This window comes from Mus caroli, chromosome 10, assembly GCF_900094665.2.
Source record: "Mus caroli chromosome 10, CAROLI_EIJ_v1.1, whole genome shotgun sequence".
In the NCBI taxonomy this organism is placed as follows: Eukaryota; Metazoa; Chordata; class Mammalia; order Rodentia; family Muridae; genus Mus; species Mus caroli.
In genome coordinates this window covers 84807344-84821968 of record NC_034579.1, presented here as the reverse complement: position 1 = coordinate 84821968, position 14625 = coordinate 84807344, and the positions used below count along the sequence as shown (strand labels likewise).

The window sequence follows — 14625 nt, the reverse complement described above, 5'->3', positions numbered from 1 at the left end:
GAGAGAGAGAGAGAGAGAGAGAGAGAGAGAGAGAGAGAGAGAGGGAGGGAGGGAGGGAGAGAGAGAGAGAGCGCGCATGCATGTGGAGATCGGAGGACAACTTCCTTGTGGTGCCTGGGAATTGAACTCAGGTCATCAGATTTGTGGTATGTGCCTTTACCCACTGAGGCATCTCATCATCTATAAATTTAAATCTGCTTTTTGTAAGTGAGAGAGAAATGTAGTATTTGTCTTTCTCAGTTGAGTTCATTTTGCTTTAAATCTTAATCTCCAGTTTTATATATTTTCTTGTAATAATGTAATAATCCCATTGGCATATATACCACATTTTATTTACCAGTTTGCGTGTTAATGGATCTCTGGACTGGTTGCATATCTTGATTGTTGTGAAAGATGCAACAGCAAGCATGGCTGTACAAGTGTCTGAGGTATGGTGACTTAGAATCCTTTAGGAATGTATCCAGATGTGGTACAGCTGCACCAAATGGTATAGAACTCCATAGTGATTTCCACACGGGCAGCACCAGTTTGCCTTCCTGACTCCTACATCTTCCTCTGCATGTGCTGTTTCCTAAGGAACTGGAATCATGTGATAGCTGGGAGCAATCACTTCAACTAGGTTTTTAAATTCCTTTATTTTTTTGGGATGGAATCTTGCAATGTAGTCTGTACTGGCCTTCTACTTGTAATTCTCCTGCCTCTTTTATTTAAGTTTTTAAAAATGTATGTAGTCTGGGGCTGGAGAGATGGCTCAGCAGTTTAGAGCACTTATTGCTCTTGCAGAGGTCCTGAGTTCAATTCCCAGCAACCACATGGTGACTCACAACCATCTGTAATGTGATCCGATGCCCTCTTCTGGTGTGTCTGAAGACAGCTACAGTGTACTTATATACATAAAATAAACAAATCCTTAAAAGAAATTAGTCATTTAAGTATACTCTATAAAGATTTAAGATGTTTTTGTTCTGGATATATAGAAATAAAATACATATATTAAGATATGTTGTTTAATTAGCAATAATTCTAACAGTAATAATAATAATAGACATTTTTGTAAATGCTTACTAATTTAGAGCTTGATATTTATAAGGAACTTTCAGAAGTGTAACACTAATAATTCTTCCTGCTATTCAGTTTGTTTGTTTGCTTGGTTGGGTTTTTTTTTTTTTTTTTTTGGTTTTTCGAGACAGGATTTCTCTGTATAGCCCTGGCTGTCCTGGAACTCACTNTGTAGACCAGGCTGGCCTCGAACTCAGAAATCCGCCTGCCTCTGCCTCCTGAGTGCTGGGATTAAAGGCGTGTGCCACCATGCCTATCACATTTTATATCACATTTCATATTACATTTATATTACTGCAAGGCAACTCTGCAGTAAGTAGAGTAGTGTCATTGCAGTGTAACAGATTTGAGGACTGGGGAGTGGTGTGCTAGAAGTGTGTAGTTGCTGAGTACTGCGGTCAAACAGAGCTCTCAGAGAACCATAGTGATGTGTGATCTGTTTGTGGATGTTGTTTGTTCTCTTTGTTCTTACTTTGTGTGTGTGTGTGTACCACGTCTACCCCTCAGATGCCAGAGAGGGAGTCAGGTTCCCTGGAAGTGAAGTTAAGGAAGGGAATGAGCTGCCACGTGGGTCTGGAAACCATCCCTGGGTCCTCTGTAAGAACAGCTAGCACTCTTAGCCACGGGACCAGCTCTTCAGCCTTGGTGTTATTTGTTCTTTTTTTTTTTAAAGATTTATTTATTTATTTATTTATTTATTTAATGTAAGTACACTGTAGCTGTCTTCAGATGCACCAGAAGAGGGCGTCAGATCCCACCTCACCAGCCCCGGATGATTCTTTTTCTCTCTACAGGGGTATTGCATAGTGTTTGAGGTTACTTTTGGTTGTCAGTACTGATAGGGAGAATCCCACTAGCACCATGGTAATCGCCGTGCCTACCATGGTGACCATGGGGACCAGGAGCCTGTTAATCATCCTAGTTTACATGGGAAAATCCCTCCCAACAAATACCGCAGCCTCATATGTCAAGGGCACTGACTCTGAGAATGGTCGGAGAATTTGCTTGGTAAAGAGAAAAATACTTCCCTGAAAGCCTCAGATACAGTCCTAACTTAAAATCATTAGTTTTAGTTTTAGATTTTTTTTTTTTTTTTTAGATTTTTTTAGACTTAGGTTTGTAGCTCAGTAATAAACTCGTACCAGAATTCAAGAGAAGGTAAAGCTAAGATAGGAGACAGAAGATTGGCGTTTATTCAGAGGGGCTCTTGTTCGGAGGCCTTACATTTCTTTGTCTTTCCCTCCTTAGGTTGCTTTTCAGGGGGTGTACACTGGGTTTCCATTGGAAAACAAGACAAATCTGGGCTTCTCATGAAACTGCAGAATCTGTGCACGCGGTTGGAACAAGCAGAGAGTTTCTCTCAGAGGCTTCCACTTAATATTGAGGAGGCCAAAGACCGTCTCCGTGTTCTGATGCTGCGCAAACACCCAAGGTACAGATGGTCAGATGGAGTTAGTGTACAAGACTTTACTGACATCCCGAGAACACCGTGTTCCTAGAGCCACTTCTTTCCTGTTGTTCTCTCTAAGTGGCTACCACCTGGTCTAAATTGTGCATTTTTGCATCTTATTGATAACATTGTTTCTTATGTGCCATTGTACGGCTTTGAGAATTTCAGTATATAGTTGGTGAGTGATCTCTGCTAGAAAATACAAACTACCTGCTTTGAATATATTGTTTCTATTGGATAAATATAGAAAAGGGAAAAAAAATCTAAGCAACTAGATAAAGACTGAGACAGGAAAGAAGGAAGGATTTCTTATTTTTGTGGGGCTGGGGATTAAACATAAGACTTCATATGTGTTAGGTACATATTCTACCACTGGGGCCATATCCCTCGCAAAAGATTTATTTTAAAATCCATCATTGTTATTTGTATTTGTGTGTGTGTGTGTGTGTGTGTGTTTAGGCTTGTGCATCGGTTAGAGGACAACTTTCAGGAGTTGATTCTTTCTCCTATGGATTCTGGGATTTGAACTCAGGTCTGAATCATCCCCCCGGCCTGAGAACTGTGTGCGGTATATGCATTTGTGTGCCTGTGTACCCAGGTGTGCATTTGAGGAGGTCAAAGGCACATGTTGGGTGTCCTCCTCTCTAGCTCTCAGGCTTAGTACCATGATGCAGGGTCTCTTACAGAACCTGCAGCTTGTGGTTTGTTTGACCAAGCTAGTGTCTAGCAGATCCCAGTGATCGTATCCCTTCTGTGGCATCTCGACTGCTGGAACAATTCCACAAACCCCCTGGTCTAGTTACTTTTCTGTTGCTGTGATAAGACTCCATGAGCAAGGAGATTTGTAGAAGAGAATTTCTTTATGGGCTGAGAGTTTACCAAAAACAGTAGACACAGGCACACTGGGATTTACAATCTGATACCTCGAAGGTGGCCTCTCACACCTCCTCCACAAGGCCACACCTCATAATCATTCACAAGTAGTTCCACTAACTAGGGGCTAAATATTCAAATCTATGAGCCTATGGGGACCATTCTCATTTGAACCACCGTACCCTATAACTTTTGTTATGGAGATTTCCCACAAGTATCCAGAGTATGATTATAGCTGAAGAAATTTATACACACACTGTATTTTTTTTTTTTGGTTTTTCGAAACAGTTTCTCTGTTTAGCCCTGGCTGTCCTGGAACTCACTCTGTAGACCAGACTGGCCTCAAACTCAGAAATTTGCCTGCCTCTGCTTCCCAAGTGCTGGGATTAAAGGCGTGCGCCACCATGCCCGGCTCACACACTGTATTATTAATCCACATGGAACAGAGTCAAGGTAGCCTGCCTGGCTAGCACTGGAAGACACAGGAGGAAATCTTTTATTGTAAAAGTTGCTAGAGGCAGCTGGTCTACCAGAGGCACAAATACCAACTTAGGGATACAAAAGCCATGAAAGAAACATGGTAACATGATGCCTCCTAAGGTATAGAACAGCCTTTTAGCAACAGACATAGGAGAAAATGAAACTGATAAATTCCTGGAAATGAATTAAAGATAGTGATTTTAAGGAAACTCAATGAGATAGGAGATTTTAGAGAGTAAAGTTAAGAATTTAAATAAGTACATGATCTGAATAAGAAACTTAACAGATAGAAGACGATAGTGTTGAATCCACTGAAGTCAGCAAAATGATTAAAAATAAAACTGAGGGGGCTGGAGAGATGGCTTAGCTAAAGAGCACTCGCTGCTCTTCCAGATGACCCAGGTTCAATTCCCAGCACCCACATGGTAGCTCACAGCTGTCTGTAACTCCAGTTCCAGAGGATCCAACACCCTCACACTGGCATACATGCAGGCAAAACACCAACACACATGAAATAAAATAAATTTTAAAAAATCTTTAAGAAAATACAATTGAGAATCTGAGACTGTGTCAGAAAGAAGGATTTCTGGGCTTCAAGTTCAGTGTTTTGGAATAAGTCAGCCAGGTCTGTGTATATGATGCACACATGGAATCCTGGGGGCAGAGGAAGCGGGAATGGGAGTTTGAGGATAGCCTAGGCCATAGAGTGAGACTCTCTTAATGACAAAGACAAATATAAAACAGTCATGGGGGTTGGCCCAGTGGGTAAGGGAGCTTGGTGCCCAGTTGACAACTGGAATTGGATCCCTCAGTCTCACGTGGTGGAAGGAGAGAACTGACTGCTGTAAATGTCCTTTTACTTTTATGTGCATAATCTGGCATAAATACCAATTTAGGCACACAAAAACCACGGAAATACTTGGTATAGCATCATGTTACCATGTCTTTTAGCAACAGACATAGAAGAAAACAAAATTGATAAATTTCTGAAAATGAATTAAAGATAATGATTTTAAGGAAACATACACATAAGTAAGTAGATAAATAAAAAATGTTCTAAGTGAGACAAAATAAATAACTAAAAAGACAAAACTGATCTCAAAAAGCAACAAGAAGCGGGCACGGAGGTGCGCACCTGTAATCCCAGGACTTGGCAAGCAGAGGCAGGTGGATCTCAATGAGTTCAAGGCCAGCCTGGTGTACAGAGCCAGTTCCAGGACAGCCAAGGGTACATAGAGAGACCCTGTCTTAAAAACAAAAAGAAAAAAAAGAACTTTCCTGGAACTGCTGTTCTTCAGAAATGAAAGGCAAGTAAATCCTTTCCAAGCGAACTGACTTAATTAGCACTACCAGGCTGGCCCTACAAGCTGGATTCTTAAGGCAGTTCTGCACAGATGGGAAAGGATAACTGTCTCCCGGAAGCACTCGAGCACACAGCTCCCTGGTAGAGCATCCATGGAAAGAAAATCAGCACAGCACAAAGAACAACCCAGCTACAAACCCTTTGGTCTACAGTGGTGACCTGCTTGCAGGATACCGGTGGCACGAAGCCCGTGGTAGCAATCACTGTCTCATTGGATTTAAGGCCCTCCCCCAAGGTTTCAAAAACCTATGCCAGGGCAAGTGTATGGTTCTCTGCCAGCTGCCTGTGGACCAGGATGTAAAGCTCCCAACTACTCTCCCAATGCCACGCCTGTTTGCTTCCTGCCATGATGACAATGACAAGCTGTCTGAAACTGTAACCAAGTTTCTATTAGGAGCTCTTTTAGGCAACTCTTATAAAAGAAAGCATGGGACCCATCCCTGACGTCGTTTAGATGGCCAAGAACTCGAGAGAGGGACCTAGGGGAAAATCAAATACTACTGTTCTGCTAAAAGAGCATAGCAGAAAAGTGACTCCTAATGACCTTCTGTAACACTCATAGATCAGTGTCTTGCTCACCCATGGTCAGAGAAACTTCCTCCTGTAGGTGCTGGGAACAAAATCAAAGACTCACAGTGCAGAGACACTGTGCAGAGAGAGACCTTGGAACACTCAGTCCTAAATGGGATGTGTCCATCAAATCTCTCCCCTCAGGATTCAGGGACCTCTGTGGAAGAGGAAGCAGAGAGATTGTAAGAGCCAGGGGACTAATGAAGGACACCACAAACACAGGCCTTCTGGACACAGCAGGATCGCTGCACATAAGCACATACGTTACTGAGAGCGAGAGGATTAGTTTCTTCAGTGCTAGCCTGCCATGGTGTGTCGCTGCTACACCAAATCCCCATGCCAGTGTTCAGGCTTCCCTTGAGGCTTGAGATAGCCAGTCTTGTCCAGAGGCTTGTCTGGCTTACTTTGTGACTTATTTCTTCTGCCTAGGAAGCTGTGTTGGATGTGGACTGTTTCCTATTATTTCCCTCTGTGCTAGCCTTCTGTGTTTTTTTTATTTTTTATTTTTTAATTTTTTTGGCTTTTTTTGAAAAATTATTTTATTGTTTTGTGTGTATTAGTATTTTGCCTGTATATACTATATGTTATGTGCAATATGTGTGTGCTTGATGCCCGTGGAAGCTAGAAGAGGGCCTTGATTTTCCCGGAACTAGAATTATAGTTAGCTATTGTTAGCTTCCCTATGAGTTCCGGGGCCAAATTTGATCCTCTGTGAGAGTGGCCAGTTCTTTTAATTGCTGAGCCATCTTTCCAGGCCTGTTTTATTTAATTAATTAATTATTTAATTTTTCGAGACAGGGTTTCTCTGTATAGCCCTGGCTGTCCTGGAACTCAGTTTGAAGATCAGGCTGGCCTCGAACTCAGAAATCCTCCTGCCTCCTGAGTGCTGGGATTAAAGGCATGCGCCACCACTACCTGGCTTATTTTTATTTTTTAAGTTAAATTTATTTTGTGTATGTATGTGCATACATACCTTTATTTATTTACTTCTTGTATAGTTGCCAACCTTGACTTCTGTCTTGGTTACTCTTCTACTGCTGTGAAGAGACACCGTGGCTATGCAGCTCCTATAGAAGGAGGCATTTCCTTGGATTCTTGGTTACAGTTTCAGAGAGTTTGTCATTGTCATCCTGGCAGGAAGCAAACAGGCATGGCACTGAGAGAGGAGCTGAGAGCTTTACATTCTGACCCACAGGCAGCAGGCAGGGAACCATACACTTGCCCTGACACGGGCTTTTGAAACTTCAAAGTCCACTCGTGACACACCTCCTCCAACAGGGCCATACTTCCTGGTTCTTTCCGGACAGTTCATCAACTGGGGACGAAGCATGTAAACGCATGAGCCTATGGGAGCCATTTTTATTCAAACCACTACAGTTCTTTTTTTCCTTTGTTTTTCTCTTGAAACTATAATCTCTCCTTGCTACCCTGACTCTTGTTCATGGCCATACATGGAAGGAACTTCTGGTCTGCCAGTTTACTCTTGTCTCAGGATGTTTTTTAAAGGAAGTGTAAAATGAGTGTCATTAGTCCTATTTATTTATTTATTTATTTACTTTTACCTTAGGTCTCTGTTGATCTTGGATGACGTTTGGGATCCTTGGGTGTTAAAAGCTTTTGACAATCAGTGTCAGATTCTTCTCACAACCAGAGATAAGAGTGTTACAGATTCAGTAACGGGTAAGGAGTTTCTGGGTTTTTTTTTTTTTTAAACTTGGTTTTTCGAGACAGGGTTTCTCTGTGTATCCCAGGCTGTCCTGGAACTCAGAAATCCGCCTGCCCCCGCCTCCCAAGTGCTGGGATTAAAGGCGTGCACCACCACTGCCTGGCGGGTCAGGAGTTTCAATTTACTTTTTAACACTATGGGGAAGTTATTAAACTAGAAGGCGTTGTTTCATCCAGTACATGTACATACGTGACGTGACAAACTGCTTACTTTGTGCCACGATTTTGCTTCAGGTCCTAAGCATGTTGTCCCTGTGGAGAGTGGTCTAGGGAGAGAGAAAGGACTTGAGATCTTGTCACTTTTTGTTAACATGAAGAAAGAAGATCTGCCAGCGGAGGCTCACAGTATTATAAAGGAATGCAAAGGTAGTGCTGCCCGGGTATGGGGTGTTGTGGGAACGCTGACGCTCTGGTATAAAGCAGGCTGATGACCACCATAACTTAGCACAGCAACACCGGAACCTGCTTTGTGGTATTTAATGGTTAAGTGACTACACTTGGTATTTATTCATTCTTCAAACACCATCGCATGTACCCGCCATATGTTAAGGACTATGTTAATGAGAAAGGTGAAATAAGGTTAAGACCTGTGCTGCCAAACAGTGGAAAATATCCTGAACATCGAATAAAATTACTTGGTTTGGACTTTTATAAAATTAAAGTTTCAGTTTGGTAAGGAGATACTGTTATCCTCCAACACGTGTGAAATCAAAGTTCCACTTGTTCTGAGGATGAGGGAAACAAGAAACCACAATCCCAGCCTTAGTGTCTCTTACTAAACTTTGACAGCACAGATCGCTCTGACTCCACATGTGTAGATATATTTACCAGACAGCATGAGCAATCAACTCTGCATGTTTACCAACTGCACGTCCCCTTATTTAATTCTTAAATGGTTTACATGGAAAACGTGACCATCCTACAGGTTGAAGGATCAGCCCCCATGACGACCTCTCTCTGCTTCCAACTTGTCAGTTAACAGGTTGTTTATAACCCATGCTTCTGACTCAGCAGCTAGAAATCCCCTCCTCAAGCTTGTTTAATTTGTTTGAGCAGTTTACAGGAATCAGGGAAACACATTTACTGCCCTCTAGAGGATAATACAAACATACAGACAGGAGGTATACTGGTGAGCTCAGGACGGAGGGGAGAGCTTCCCTGCTGCCTTCTGTGTGGCAGCCTGCAGAAGCTCTTCTGTGTGTTCAGCCTCTGCAGCTCCCTCTGGATGCCACTGCGTAAGCAGGACTGGCAGCCATGTAGCAAGGGGATTGGAGAAGAAGAATAATGCAAATATACTGAACCAATGGTATTGTAATGAGTATCTGCGAGTGAAAGCTGCCTTATTTCTCACGATATTTTTAAAAGACAGACCTTGAAATCTTGAAATAAAGTAGATCAGGGGCTATAAATAAATGTTCTTAGGCCTTGGGTAACTTGCATTGAAAATTGTTTCCTGTGCTGGTGAGATGGCTTACTTGGGTAAAGATGCTTGCTGCCAAGCCTGACAGCCTGAGGTTCATCCAGGTTTGCATGGAATGATGGAGCTGACAAATTGTCCTCTGACCTTCATACACTCATACTCCCATACGCCACCCACCTCCACCTCCATCCACCTCCCCACACACTCATGTCCTCCACATACCCACATTAACCGCCCTCCATACACACACACTTGGAGCGCGTAGGGAGAGAGAGATTTAAAACGATGAAATAAAAGTGTTTAGTGGTGATTTTTAACTAAGATGGTATTAATGTAATCACCTTTTCCCCCCAGGTTCTCCTCTTGTAGTGTCTTTAATTGGTGCGCTTTTACGTGATTTTCCCAATCGCTGGGCATACTACCTCAGACAGCTTCAGAATAAGCAGTTTAAGAGAATAAGGAAGTCTTCCTCTTATGATTATGAGGCTCTGGATGAAGCCATGTCGATAAGTGTTGAAATGCTCAGAGAAGACATCAAAGACTATTACACAGACCTTTCCATCCTTCAGAAGGACGTCAAGGTGCCTACAAAGGTAATGGACCGACCCGCCCTCCTTATCACTGGGTCCTTATGGCATGTGCACTTTGGTAGTTGGACTGAGGTGAGAGGTGAGGGTACCAAAGTCACTCTGCTGTTAGTCTCCATCAAAGGCTCTGTGTTGAGCCTGTTTCTTACTTCTCAGTGGTTCTAGGGAAGTTAGAGAAGCACCCAGTTTCTCATTTTATCTTGGGAACTAATTGAGCCTCTTAAGCCAGAGATATCGTTGAAATAGTGTATTGATCAAAATACTCTGTCTCCCGTACTTACTGCTCATTGTACTTTTATGGTCTGCTCAATGCTAGGTGTTGTGCGTTCTCTGGGACTTGGAAACGGAAGAAGTTGAAGACATCCTGCAGGAGTTCGTTAATAAGTCTCTCTTATTCTGTAATCGGAATGGAAAGTCATTTTGTTATTATTTACATGATCTTCAAGTAGATTTTCTTACAGAGAAGAATCGCAGTCAGCTTCAGGTACTGAAATGCCACTTGTGCTTGAACTTTTGATTTTGAAACAGTTTTAGACTTGCTATATAAAGACATACCGGCTGGGCGTGGTGGAGCACGCCTTTAATCCCAGCACTTGGGAGGTAGAGACAAGCGGATATCTGAGTTCCAGGCCAGCCTGGTCTACAGAGTGAGTTCCAGGACAACCAGGGCTACACAGAGAAACTCTGTCTCGAAAAAACCAAAAAAAAAAAAAACAAAACCCCAAAAAAGACATACAAACGATATTGCAGATTGTGTAAACCTTTCCCTTGTTTCCCTTATTGCTAACATCTTACATAACTATAATACAGTTGTCAAAATTACCATTGATGTACTATTTTTTTTTTAAAGATTTATTTATTTATTACATGTAAGTACACTGTAGCTGTCTTCACACTCTCCAGAAGAGGGAGTCAGATCTCCTTACGGATGGTTGTGAGCCACCATGTGGTTGCTGGGATTTGAACTTCGGACCTTCGGAAAAGCAGTCGGGTGCTCTTACCCACTGAGCCATCTCACCAGCCCTGATGTACTATTATTAGCTAATAATTCACAAGTTTATTTGGATTTTACCAACATCTCTACCAATGTTCCTTCAATGGTCCAGATCCAATTCAGGATCCCATTAGGCATCTGATAATGGCAGCATCTGATCTCCCTAATTGCCATCTCCCTAATGTCCTCACGTTTGTGAAAATTCCTCAGTGCTTGTCTTTAACGGGAATGAAACCTAAGGCCTCGTGCATAGCAGGCAAGTGCTTTACACTGGGCTCCGTCTCCAGCCCAGCTGCGGTGGTTTTGAAGAGCGCTAACCAGTTAGTTTAAACTCAGTCCCCTAACTTGGTTTTGTCTGATGTCTTCTCCTGAGTGGCTTGAGGTTGTGCCTATTTGGCAGGGGCTGGAGAGATGGCACAGAGAGCAGCCATGTTAGACAGCTCACAACTGCCTGTATTTCCAGTTTCAGAGGATCTGACAGTCTCTTCTGGCTCCTTTGGATACTACATTTTATGTACACTAACACACACACACACACACACACACACACACTCACGTTTTAAAGAACTATTCAGAAGTGATGCTGTGCCTTTATGCCCTCCTCATCATCGAGTGAGGTTGATATATCTCATGGGTAATGTAGATGTTGATTATTTGATTAAAGGGGTGCTTACATGAGTCTCCACTGAAAACTCTCTCTCCCTTTTGTATCCAGCTTGTGGGGGAGATTTTCGTCATAGCTGTGGAAGTGGGGGATACTCTACTGCTCAGGTTATCATATTGTTTGTGTCCTCTGACATGCTTGATGTGGGTTTCAGGATCTGCACAGGAAGATGGTCACTCAGTTTCAGAGGTATTACCAGCCACACACGCTGTCTCCAGTCCAGGAGGACTGCATGTATTGGTACAACTTCCTAGCTTATCACATGGCCAGTGCCAATATGCACAAAGTAAGATGGCATGTTTGAAAATTCTTTTATTTCAATTTCCTGTTTCTATCTGTTGTAAATATTTACCCTCTTTGGGTTTATTTATTTATTTTTCTTACAAATTTTATTTCTGTTTTATGTGTATGAATGTTGTGGCTGCGTGTTTGTATGTGTACCATGTGTATGCTGTATCCAGGGAGGCCAGAAGAGGCTCCAGGCCCCTGGAACTGGGCTTACAAATGGTTGTAAGCTGCCTGATGTGGATACTCGGAAGAGAACCTGGGTCCTGGGCAAGAACAGCAAGTGCTACCAACCATTAAGCTATCAACATCTCTCTATCTGTCCCTCCAGTTATTTCTTAAATTTTATTTTCTACTTTACTAGATATTTAAATTTTTACATCGTTAAATGCTATGTAAAATTTTTCTTTGGTGTCATGCTTTATCCTATTAGAATTTGAAGATTTTCAGGTATGACGTGCTTATTTATTTGGTGTGTTTATGTGTGGGTGTATGCGTGGCATGGTATGCGTGTGGAAGTCGGAGGGTAACTTGTTCTCTCCTTCCACTGTATATGTTCTAAGGACTGAATTTAGGATGACAGGCTTGGTGGCAGCACCTTTACCCTCTGTCTCTCGCCAGCCATTGAAATCTTCTTTTATTTCTTTGTTTAGTTTTTTGAGGCAGGGTTTCTCTGTGTAGCCCTAGCTGTCCTGGAACATATTCTGTAGACCAGGCTGGTCTTAAGCTCAGAGATCTACTTGTCTCTTTCTCCCAAGGGTTGGGATTGAAGGTGTGTGCCACCACTGCCTAGCTAGACTTTTATCGAAAATATATCTTCTGTAAGATTTTTTTATCTCATTTTTACATTTTTCTTGTGATTAAAAAAAGAGGTGGAGGGTGGGGGGAATCTTAGTGACCATAGAAAATGAATCCTTTTTTCCTCTTAGCTGTAACCCTCCTTTATCTGCAGTGTGGATTTGTTTCTAAGTTTTATGTGGCAATGGAAGGTGGGAAAGGATATTCACTAATTCATTTACTGAGTACTTGTTAGGGCAGAGTTTCTCAACCTTCCTAATGCTATGGCACACTACATTTCCTCGTGTTGTGGCTACCCTCAACTGTACAATTATTTCATTGCTACTTTGTAACTGTAATTTTGCTACTGTTATGATTTATTATGTAAATATCTGACACACAGAATATATATATATATATAGTCACTACCACTAGTGGATGAGGGTGTTTGTTCTTTGTTGTTGTTGTTTGTTTGTTTGTTTGTTTTTTGAGCAGGGTTTCTCTGTATAGTCCTGGCTGTCCTAGAACTCACTCTATAGACCAGGCTGACCTTGAACTCAGCGTCTCTAGAGTGCCGGGATTAAAGGCACGTGCTTCTGCTGCCCAACTATAGCTAGTATTCTTATCCCTTTATTCTTAGCAAGCCAACAGAAGAGTGGTAAACCTTGCACTTTGATTACCTGTAAGATTTTGATTATTGGCTGTATATACATTTGTTTTGTGAATTGCTCCTATTCTTTTCTCGATTTGAGTTTGTGGTCCTTCTGCCTCAGCCTCTGAGTGCTAAGGGTTCAGGTGAATGCCGCACAGCTGAGGCCTCTCAACTTTTAGCTTGTCTTTTTCCTTGATGACATTTCTCTTTATTGCTTCAGTCCTGTTAGGATTTCCTATAAAGGATCACATTAAACCCTACTCTATTATGTGTTTCAGTATTTAAAAGTTTGGGATATGTTGCTTTGTAATGTATAGAATATATGGATTTTTATCTAGTTAAATGTGTGTTTGTATGTTTGTGTATGTGTGTGTGATTGCACATGTGAGCACATGTACATGTGCTTGTTTTGTGCATGTGTGTGAATACACATGTAAGCACCTGCACATGTATTTGAATGTTTGTGTCTGTTTGCACATGTGGGCACATGCACATATGCTTGTTTTGTTTTGTGTCATGGTTGCAAAGATTTCCTTTACCTAATCTCTTATATTTTTAAAAATTTTTCTGTTTTATATTTAAATCCTTTATATAACTGAAGCTTCATTTTGAGTTAAGCTGTTGTGGCCCCCGTTTATATTTATTTTGAGTTAGGTGTTTATTTTATTACCTTTCCTCTGGTCTTACATTTTAGATATCCACAAAGTGATTCCCAGTAGGGCTAGGATAATGGCGTTCTAGTTGAAAATTTTGATTTTTGTTTTTTTACACAGTACTCCTACCTTACAAATTTTCTTTATTTTTAAGGAATTGTGTGCTTTAATGTTTTCCCTGGACTGGATTAAAGCAAAAACAGAACTTGTCGGCCCTGCCCATCTGATTCATGAGTTCGTGGCATATAGGCATATATTGGATGAAAAGGTATCTATCAGTGTGAAAGTTGAGTAGCTAAAGCACGTCTCATTTTGACATTGACTTCTAAGTTTAGTGGTGGCAGTGAGCAGCAGAGAGATCATCTTCTTGCTGTGCCCTTTGATTTTGGTTAATTGCTTCCTGGCCCACGGAGAACACACATAAGATTGAAGTTTGAAAACTGGGGAAGAGTGGGTGTCAGTGTTTTTTTTTTCTGTAAGTGCTGAGAAATGCAGTTGATAGTGGGATATTTTTCTTTATTTGTATTTTGGTTTTTGAGACAGGGCCTAACTATGTAGCTCTTGCTGTCCTGGAAATTAACTCTGTAGACCAGGCTGGCCTCAGACTCACAGGGATCTGCCTGCCTCTGCCTTGCAAGTGCTGGGATTAAAGGTCTAAGCCACCATGCCCGGTGATAATGAGATGAGTCTAAGAGGATTACTGTCTCTTCCTCATCTGTCTGTCTGTCTATCTATCATCTATCTATGGATCCAGTATTTCTTTTTATTCTGCTTTCTCTTGAAGTCTCCTCTGTTAATGAAATCAATCTAAACTCTTCAATTTAGCCTTAGGCAGTTTCATAGGACATGGCCACAAAAACAGCTACAGCTGGAAAGAACCCAGATGTCCCTCAACAGAGGAATGGATACAGAAATTATNGTACATTTACACAATGGAGTACTACTCAGCTATTAAAAAGAATGAATTTATGAAATTCCTAGCCAAATGGANGGACCTGGAGGGCATCATCTTGAGCGAAGTAACACAATCACAAAAGAACTCACACAATATGTATTCACTGATAAGTGGATAT

The 14625-nt window shown here is 41.7% G+C and overlaps 1 protein-coding gene across 3 annotated transcripts in view; it reads left to right on the top strand.

The window, feature by feature from the left end:
• Apaf1 (apoptotic peptidase activating factor 1) overlaps positions 1–14625 on the top strand; it is a 91211-nt gene that overhangs the window by 13345 nt on the left and 63241 nt on the right. For all 3 annotated transcript variants that reach the window (XM_029482685.1, XM_021173539.2, XM_029482686.1), the window contains 7 exons: positions 2308–2491; positions 7363–7475; positions 7755–7886; positions 9295–9533; positions 9844–10011; positions 11340–11471; positions 13707–13820. In XM_029482685.1, coding sequence (XP_029338545.1) covers positions 2308–2491; positions 7363–7475; positions 7755–7886; positions 9295–9533; positions 9844–10011; positions 11340–11471; positions 13707–13820 — 1082 coding nt within the window. The remainder of the gene's footprint in view (positions 1–2307; positions 2492–7362; positions 7476–7754; positions 7887–9294; positions 9534–9843; positions 10012–11339; positions 11472–13706; positions 13821–14625) is intronic.